The sequence below is a fragment of the Melozone crissalis genome, unplaced genomic scaffold, assembly GCF_028551555.1.
Source record: "Melozone crissalis strain CALT ecotype California unplaced genomic scaffold, PUWL_Pcris_2 ptg000046l_1, whole genome shotgun sequence".
NCBI lineage: Eukaryota > Metazoa > Chordata > Aves > Passeriformes > Passerellidae > Melozone > Melozone crissalis.
Genome location: NW_026535824.1, coordinates 9739007 through 9748552, shown reverse-complemented (window position 1 = coordinate 9748552; position 9546 = coordinate 9739007). Strand labels below are relative to the sequence as shown.

General features: G+C 53.5%; 1 protein-coding gene across 1 annotated transcript; it reads left to right on the top strand.

Moving 5' to 3' along the window:
- Window positions 1–1227: 1227 nt before the first annotated feature.
- LOC128943507 (olfactory receptor 14J1-like) lies at window positions 1228–2145 on the top strand. Its single transcript, XM_054286428.1, has one exon. It carries the CDS (start codon window positions 1228–1230, stop codon window positions 2143–2145), a length of 918 nt encoding a protein of 305 aa, XP_054142403.1.
- The last annotated feature ends 7401 nt before the right edge of the window (window positions 2146–9546 follow it).

Sequence of the window (9546 nt, the reverse complement as noted above, 5' to 3'; positions counted from 1 at the left end):
CACTCTGCCCATAGACTGCAACAGCATCACCTTTGCTCTTGACCATCAGGCTCAGTCTGAGCTGTCCTTTCTCCAAGCTGCAAAGAGAACCTGCCTCCAGCCAGAGCCCTGAAAACAGGCAGGGTTCTGTCAGGCCAAGGAAAGTGCACAGAGATTTGGGGTCTGTGAGTGCTGGCACAGAGAGATCAGGCACAGGGAAACACCTGCAGCAGGGAAAATCTCCAGGAAGCAGAGAGAATATCAGGCAATAAGAGCAAATAAAACACAGAAATGTTGTCGCAGGGAGAGATAGGAAAAGTCCACAGGATCCCCTCCAGTGCAGCCCCTCCCTCTGAACAAGCCCCCTCCCTCCTGTCTCCCCAGCCAAGCCTCTGCCCTCAGGGCTGGGGCTCCAAGGCATGCAGCCCCTCCTGTGCAGGCAGAGCTGCAGCAGAGCCAGGGGGCAGCTCTGCAGCCCTGGGCCCAGTTCCCTCTGCAGAGCACAGCGCTGGGAGCTGCTGCCGGGCACTGGGGGCTCTGGCAGGGGGCACAGCTGGCTCAGGGTGATGCTGTCCCCAGTGCCTGGCTCTGGACAATGCTGTCAGTGCAGCCAGGGAAGGAGCTGCATCTCCCTTCATCCAATGCCATCATAAGGACACTTGGAAGTCTCCCTGAGATTTCAGTCCAAGCTGGGAGCTCCAATCCAGGGTGCAAACCTGTCCTAGAGCATCTCTGAGTTACAAGATTGATGGGGAAAGGCAGAAGTGTTGTTACAGTGAAAATGCTGCTGGGTTGGTGAAATGAGCAGAGAGAGTCCTTGGCTACAAATGTGGAGCTGGGCTGTGGTGGATCCATCTGCTCTCAGCTGTGCCTGGTAACATTTTAGGCGAAGCACGGGGAGGTGATCACCCTTGACCTGAGAAAGGTCAAACCCCAAAGAAACTCTGAATAGGTGCAAACAACACACTATCTCCCCTCACTCTCCACTCATCATCTGGCCTCAGGGAACTCACTGTGTTCTACCAGAGGGCAGCAGAATTGCTGAGAGTTTCTGCTTTCCAACAATACCAGGAGAGACATAGGGGGAGATTAAAAAGAAAACTTCAGAACGCTTCAACAAAAAAGCATGTCCATGTATGTTATAGAGGATGGTATCTGGGAAATGGCTTTGATTTTGGTTACAGGTATCCCTTTTAAATCTTCATATCCATTTCTCCATGAACAGATCCCCAAGTCCAGCCTCAGCAAATGTCCAACAGCAGCTCCATCAGGCACTTCCTCCTGCTGGCATTGGCAGACACACGGCAGCTGCAGCTCCTGCACTTCTGCCTCTTGCTGGCCATCTCCCTGGCTGCCCTCCTGGGCAACGGCCTCATCATCAGTGCCGTGGCCTGCGGCCACCACCTGCACATGCCCATGTTCTTCTTCCTGCTCAACCTGGCCCTCAGCGACCTGGGCTCCATCTGCACCACTGTCCCCAAAGCCATGCACAATTCCCTCTGGGATACCAGGGACATCTCCTACACTGGATGTGCTGCACAGCTCTTTTTCTTTGTGATCTTCATCTCAGCAGAGCTTTCTCTCCTGACCATCATGTGCTACGACCGCTACGTGTCCATCTGCAAACCCCTGCACTACGGGACCCTCCTGGGCAGCAGAGCTTGTGCCCACATGGCAGCAGCTGCCTGGGCCAGTGCCTTTCTCAATGCTCTCATGCACACAGCCAATACATTTTCCCTGCCCCTGTGCCATGGCAATGCCCTGGGACAGTTCTTCTGTGAAGTCCCACAGATCCTAAAGCTCTCCTGCTCCCACTCCAACCTCAGGGAACTTGGGCTCATTGTAGTTAGCCTTTGTTTATCATTTGGTTGTTTTGTGTTCATTGTTTTCTCCTATGTGCAGATCTTCAGGGCTGTGCTGAGGATCCCCTCTGAGCAGGGACGGCACAAAGCCTTTTCTACCTGCCTCCCTCACCTGGCTGTGGTGTCCTTGTTTATCAGCACTGCTATATTTGCTCACTTAAAGCCCCCTTCCCTGTCCTCCCCATCCCTGGATCTGTCAGTATCAGTTCTGTACTCCGTGGTGACTCCAGCTCTGCACCCCCTCATCTACAGCCTGAGGAAGCAGGAGCTCAAGGCTGCAGTATGGAGACTGATGACTGGATGATTTCAGGAACATTAAATTTCTGGCCAATTTCTGCAAATCACTTGTAATAAAAGTAATTTTTGATACTTCTTGTTGCTTTCATCTTGGATGTTCTTTTGCTTCATTTTACTTAATATTGTCCCCAAAGAAATGTCCAGGTTTGTGCCATTTTTTGTTAAGTTTCTCTCCACATTCCTTATGGCCACAGACTCTGTCAATGATGGGCTGCACTCTTGATGTATTTAAAAGAGATAAAGGATCTCCCAGCAGAGCTACCCTTTTGTTGCCTTCTCTGGAGCTGCAGCAGCAATGTCTGTGTGCAGAGCTGGGGGCAGATCAGTTCTGGCACAGCAGCTGTGCCCAGCAGCAGCAGCACTTGGTGTTGCCAGTGCTGCTGCTGGGGCCCTGCCCCGCTGCCCTGGTGGCCCTGGTGTTGCTGCAGGGCCTGAGTGCTCTCGGGGCCAGGCACAGCCCTGGGGGTGGCAGTGCCGGGGCTGCAGCAGGGACAGGCCATGGGCACTGCTGGGGCAGTGCTGACGCCTCAGGCCAGCGCCTGGGGGCTCCAGGCTCCTTGCCCAGGCTCTCTCAAGAACACGGCCAGGCCAATGCTCAGCACAGAAAACCCCTGTGAACAGCCAAAATTTTCCCATGTGACTGTTCAGCCACCCTGTCCCCAGCCTGTAGTGCTGCAGGGGATTTTTGGCCCAGCAAGGGGTTGCACAAAGTGATGGACCCGCATGTGGTCTTGTTAAACTTCACTTGTTGGATTTGGCCCCTGGATCCTGCCTGTCCAGGTCCCTGTGCAGGGCTCTCCTACAATCCAGCAGATCCACACTCCCAGCCAACTTGGTGTCACCAGGTTTCCGTGAGGCCCCAAAGTGTCCTAATGGTCTCCATGATTCCATGAGGTCTCCCATTGTCACAATGTCCCTTTGGTTCCTTGGGAACCCTTAGTTTAACAATGACCCTTGGATCCCTAGGCCCTGAAGTGTCAAAATCCATCCTTGGTTCCATGAGGTCTGGCAGTGCAGCAATGCTCTCCTTGGTTCCACAGTGTCACAATGGCCTCTTGGTCCCAAGGGCCATCACAGTGTCCAATATGTTTCCTTCATTCCAGGAGTCCCTGAGGAGCAGCAATGGCCCCTTGGTTCCATGGGGCCCTGCAGTGTCACAATGGCCCCATCATGACACCAGGTCCTGCTCTGTCACAATGCTCTGCATGGTTCCACAAGGCCCTGCAGGGTCACAGTGGCCTCTTGGTTCCATGAGGCCTCAGAGTGCCACAATGAATTCCTTGGTGCTGCAGTGGCACAATGGAGCCCTGGTGACACAAGATCCTGCACTGTCACCAGGGACCCTTGGTTCCATGGGGCACCACAGTGTTACAATTGTTCCCTCAGTTCCCAGAGTCCTTGCAATGGAGCAATGGCTCCTTGATTCCATTGTCCCCAGGCTCTCCCAAGGGTCTCCTTGGTTCTGCAGTGGCACAATGACCCCTTCGTTCCACAAGGCCCTGCAGTGTCACAGTGGCCTCTGTGGTTCCAGCAGGACCCAGACTGCCACCATGGACTCCTTGCTTCCATCCAGCCCCACAGTGTCACAATGGCCCCTTGGCTCTGTGCTGCCATGTCCTACACCATGGTACTCTTAGTGCTACCAGGCCACGCAGTGTCACAATGGCCCCTTGTTTCCCCAGGGCCCTGCAGTGTCACAATCATCAGAGAATCAACCAGGCTGCAAAAGACCTTGGAGAGCATCAAGTCCAAGCTGGGACCCAACACCACCTTGTCATCCAGGCCATGGTGCCGAGTGCCACATCCAGTTTTTCCTTAAACACGTCCAGGGATGGTGACTCACCCACCTCCCTGGACAGCCCATTCCATTGCCTAATCATCCTTGTAAGAATATTTCCTAATGTCCAGCTTAAATGTCCCCTGGTGCAGCTGAAGGTGATGTCCTCTTCTACTGTCCCTGTTCCCCGAGAAAAGAGTGCAACTCCCACCTGGCTGCACCCTCCTGTCAGAGAGTTGTGGAGAGTGATGAGGTCTCCCCTGAAGCCTCCTCTCCTCCAGGATAAACAACCCCAGCTCCCTCAGCCACTCCTCACAGGACTTGTGCTCCAGACCCCTCCCCAGCCTTGTTGCCCTTCTCTGGACACGCTCCAGCCCCTCCACGTCCTTCCTAAATTGGTGGCCCAGAACTGGACACAGCACTCTGGGTGCTGCCTGTCGTGGGGTGACAGCCTTTATCCCAATATCGTGTGTGTTGTGTCTGGCAGCTGTGCCTTTTCTCTCTCCCCCCGCCCGGCTGTGTTGCCGCGGCGGGGCAGGGAGGGAGGAGTGAGTACGACCGGGCACTTTCGCTTTTGGCTTTTGGCTGCTTGGCTTGGCTTGCCGCTGCTTGCTTGCTTGCTTGCTTGCTCGCTCCTGCCTCGGCCCCTAGCTGATAGCTGCTTTTTTTGCTGCTTTCTGCTTTCTGTGCTGTTTTTTTTCCTTTTCTTTCGTTCCCTCTTTCTTACCCTCCCCTGAAGATACTGAACCAGCTCCGGACCTGACCTGAGACATCCAGGACCCCCGGAGTCTGCGAGAGAAGCTCAGCGCCCTCCACAACACTGCCTGGTTTCTTTTTCTTTTCTTGTGTTGGGGAGTGTTCTTTTGTTACCTGTCAATAAATAGGTTTTGTTTTCCACTTTGCTCCTCCGAGAAATTCCTTCCCGAACCCGGTATTGGGGGAGGGGTGGTTGGAGGTTTGTTTTTTTTTTCGGGGGTCCCTTTTGGAGATCTCCCCTAATTTGTCCTAAACCAGGACACTGCCCAACCAGTGCTGAGCACAGGGGAAGAATCACTGCCCTGCTCCTGCTGGCCACACCATTCCTGATCCATAGGAGTGCCAGGGGTTAGAAGAGGGAAATAGTGGAGAGGGAGTGGGGACAAAATGTTATTGATTGTCAGCCATGAATGGTCTTGATCTTCATATCTACTCAGACTGCATTAGAAGATGCTGGGAGTCAATATCAATTGGACATTTCTGATATCAATCTATTGTTGTGGTTTGAGACAGTAACAGGAAGTAAGTTTTTTTGGGTTTTTTTGGATATGCTGTGGCCACCAATAGGTGGTCAGATTTTAATATTGGCACCTGATTTAGCCACTGAAGTTCGGACACGCCTCTAAGAAGACACAGGAGTTAAAAACCAGAACTGCTCCCCTGGGACTTCGGAGGTAAAGAGGTTGGATCTCCCTCTCCCGTTCAGCTGCTGCTGCTGGTCGGGGGAGAGGCAGCCTGCAGTAGGCCTGGGCCTGGACAGAGATGGGGGGTGAAGAGGCCCTTGAGGATGGAAGGGTGGGGAGCACCAAGAGACATCGAGCAGCCACCCCCTCCCAGGAGAGAGAGAGGGAGAAGGAGAGCTGGTGTCTGAATTTGATAGTAGCTGGCCCAGGCGGACAAGGAGTGGGGATGTGGCGAGAAGGTGCCTGGCAAGGCAGCGTAGGAGTTCCAGAGCTCTCAGACAAGAAGAGACTGAAATTTTTAACCCTTTTCTTGCATGATAGAAACCTTGCAAATGCTGATCCTCCTAGAGCTGAATGAGAAGTGAGATAAGAGATGAGATAAGAGGGGATGGGCCACGAGGGAAGTGGAGAAGACTCTTGAGTGGGGGAGGAGATGATGGAGTGGCCTTTTGGCTGGACTTTTCTTGTGTGGCCATAGACGGAACCATTTTTTTTTTTTTTTCCTGTGACACAGAGACTGCATTTAGGGGGAGGCAGTGCCTCAGAACCAGGAGGGTTCAGTGTGGGTACCCCTCGGCCCTAGGGGGTGCAAAGATTTGGGGGGACAAATGTCCCGAAAGAGAGACTGTGCGTTTTTTAGAGTGAGACAAGGTATCCTTGAAAGACAACCCTAGAAGCAGCTCTGGTCCATGCACAGTAGTGAGAGCACTGAGCATGGAAGGAAGGTGTCACGATAGCAAAAGGATTTTCCGGGCGGTGCTGAGTGACATGGAAGCACATGAGGTTTCAACGGTGTTTCCAGGGGAAGCCTATGGTGCAAGAAAGACTGCTCTCCTCTTGATGAACTGAAGATTGAGTATTCTAAAGGGTGGTGCTGGACTGAGAGTTAGTGATTTGGGAGAATGTATTGCATTGGGAAATTTGTTGGGGGGGAGGAGGAAAATGCTTTTGTAAGGTTTTCATTTTCCGTGGGTTTTTTTTGTTTTTTTCTTTTCTTGTAGTTTAGTTAATAAAGTTTTCTTTATTTCTAAGTAGGAGACTGCTTTACTTATTCCTGGTCACATCTCACAGCAGACACCAGGGAGAGGGTATTCTCATAAAGGTGCTGGCATTGTGCCAAGGTCAAAACATGACATGTATAAACAAGAAAAAACTCAGGACAAAACAGTTCACTCTGCATTGTTTTCAATTTAGTATATTCACTTTGAATACACTTCTGAAATGTGCCTAATTAACCACAGAAGAATGGAAAACTTGACTTATTCCATGGGGTTTTGCTTGTTCAGGCATTTTGAACAAATGTTCATGAGCTTTTCTTACCGAATTACTGAACTTAAGAGCTCAACAAAGAAGAGGCCTCAGGAGTAGGAAAATTCATCAGTAACCTCCAAGTGGCTGAGGATCCATGCCCCTCAGAGCAGCAATGAACAGAAATGGGCACAGCTTAGTGGCTGCCCCAGCTTTGGCATGGGCCCTGGGCCTGGAGCATGAGCAGCTCTTGAGGGTCCTAAGGCCAGGGCTCTTGTGCTGCCCTGAGCATATGGGATGGCAGCAGGGGCTGCAGAGCTCTCAGCACCTCAGCCCAACGGGAGCACGGCAGCCAGGGAGCCTCCTTTGGCCTTGGCCCAGCACCTTCCCCCATGGCTGGGGCTGAGTCCTGTGGCAGCTGCAGCTGCTGCTGTGCCCTTGCCCTGAGCATATGGGATGGCAGCAGGGGCTGCAGAGCTCTCAGCACCTCAGCCCAACGGGAGCACGGCAGCCAGGGAGCCTCCTTTGGCCTTGGCCCAGCACCTTCCCCCATGGCTGGGGCTGAGTCCTGTGGCAGCTGCAGCTGCTGCTGTGCCCTTGCAAGGGGCTGAGGCCCCGTGGGGCCAGTGGCCAGAGCAGCCTGGCCTGAGCAGAGCTGTGGGGCCAGAGCCGGCTGGGCTGGGCTGGGGAGAGGCCCTTGGTGCTGCCCAGAGCTCAGGGCAGCTGGCAGAGCTTGCAGGGAGCTGGGCTGGGCTCAGAGAGCCCGGCCCAGAAACCATCAGTGTCAATCTCAGCCTGGCTGAGCATGCAGGGGCAGGACTCAGGCCAGGCCTTGTGGGGCAGGGCCAGTGCCTGTGCAAGGCATTGCAAACAGGGAAGTGGCCCAGAGAGGAGGCTGCTCTGTGCCCTTGGTGGCATGGACCAGGGAGGGGGCCCAGGACATTTGTCAGCGCCAGCTGAGCAGGGAGGGGGCCCAGGACATTTGTCAGAGCCAGCCTCTGTGCCCATGTGTTGGCAGCCCTGGCTGCTGAGCCCAGCTTTGGCCTGGGCTGAGTTTTGCTGTGGCCCAGCTCCATCTTCCTGCAGGGCTCAGGGCCTGTTCCCAACCATGGCCAGCCCTGGCTTCCTCTCTGCTGGCCCAGACAGCCCCACAGGTGCCACAGACTCTGCAGGAGCTGGCAGAGGCTGCCCAGCAGGGAGGCCATGGGGCACAGAGCCCCAAGACTGCCGTGGGAACCACGGCACAGGGGCCATTCCCAGCTGCAATGCTCCTGGCCTGGGCTGGGCCTGCACAGGGGCTGGGCCACCATGGCTGGGCCGGCACAGGGCCACAAAGGGGCCACGCAGCCGCTGCCGGGGCTGACAGCAAGGCCAGGCACACACAAGCAATTGCTGAGCAGGGCCTGCACTGGTCAGGCCTGACTGTGCCAAAGGCAGAGCTCAGCTGCCCTTGGGGGCTGCAGGAACAGTCCAGAGCCCAAAGAGCCTCCATGGCTGTACTGGAGACCAAGGCTGACGGAGGGAAATGCAGGGCTGCTGCAGGATGGGGAGGGCATTGAATTCCAGCACACACCTCAGCTCTCTGATGATCCCGGCACCATGCTGGGCCCTGTTTCAGACTGGAGCAGAGCAGATGTTGATGGGACAGGAGTCCTGCGGGGCTGTCAGGGACCTGCAGCTTACAAGGTGCTCTGCTCTCCCTCAAGTGCGCTCTGAGTGATCCAATCCCAGCTGGGCACCTCAGGGCATAAGTGGCACTGGCTGTTCATGGGCACATAACTGATGTCAGCCTGGATAGGAGCACAGCTTTTATTACCTGTTAGTTGCATAATATACAAGCAAATCTTTATTATCTGGGTCATTTGAGTACTGTTAAGAAATGGCACAGTTTTCCCATCAGGAACCGGAATTTCCTGGAGGTGTACAGATGGCAGGAGGAAAAATACTGATCTTGCCTTCTACTGGTGTGACCAATATTTTCTTTATTACTTCCTCTCCATTTTCCTTCAGGTGTTTTCAGCTCTTCTGTTGAAATGGCCATGTCTAAGGACATCTCTTCCTTTACAGCAGGTGGATCTATATACTTCTACTGCTCTCTGATTTCCTCCTCTAGATGCTCTCTGGTCATTCAAGTGCCTCTCAACTGACTGGCTTCATGCTTTGAGCTGGAAGAAATTGCCCAATATTTCTGAAGTTCAAATAAATATATAATAAATATCATCTTAATTGTGTTTTTATCTATCACAGAATTACCTTATGTCTTTGTCTAAAACTGTTCATGTACAGAAATCCCTTGGGGATGGTGGACATGTCAGATGCTGCTGGGACACCTCAGAGAGCTGATGGAAGAGCTGTGATGGTTGTTAAACTGTTCAAATATTCAACTTATGTTTGTTGGCAAGAAACCTTTCTGTGCCTCTGAGTGTCGCCAGTCCCTAAGCCCAAAGGACACAAACCTGATGAGTTGTGGTTCCCACTGCAGGGGAACTTGGACCTTGGCTCTGCACAGGACAGCTCTTCGTCCCCTTTCTCTCTTTTCCTCCCCCTGGGCATGGAGTGAGCTCCTGACTTCAGCTTGTGACTCGTGTGTGCAACGAGCAAATCTGGGCAGAATTGGGGCAGGGAGGGTTTGGGGGGATCTTGGGATCTGTGCTGGGCACCGAAGGTATTTTCCATTGCTCTCAGGCTGTCTGCTCTGGAAAGTGGATTCAATATCCAGCAGAGAAATGACTTTTGCATTTGATGGAGCTGTGACTTGCCTTGGCTTTGTTGGCTGACAAGAAAGGAACATCCCTCTGTGTCTTGGGCAGCTCCTTCTCCAAGGAAAGCAGGTGGGAGTTGGAGCCAAGGAGCTGAAAGCTGCAGGTGCAGCCTGGGCTGGAGGGAGCTCAGATTTACACAAGGCTGCTCTGAGTGCCTGGGCTTGGATGGGGGAAATGGTGGG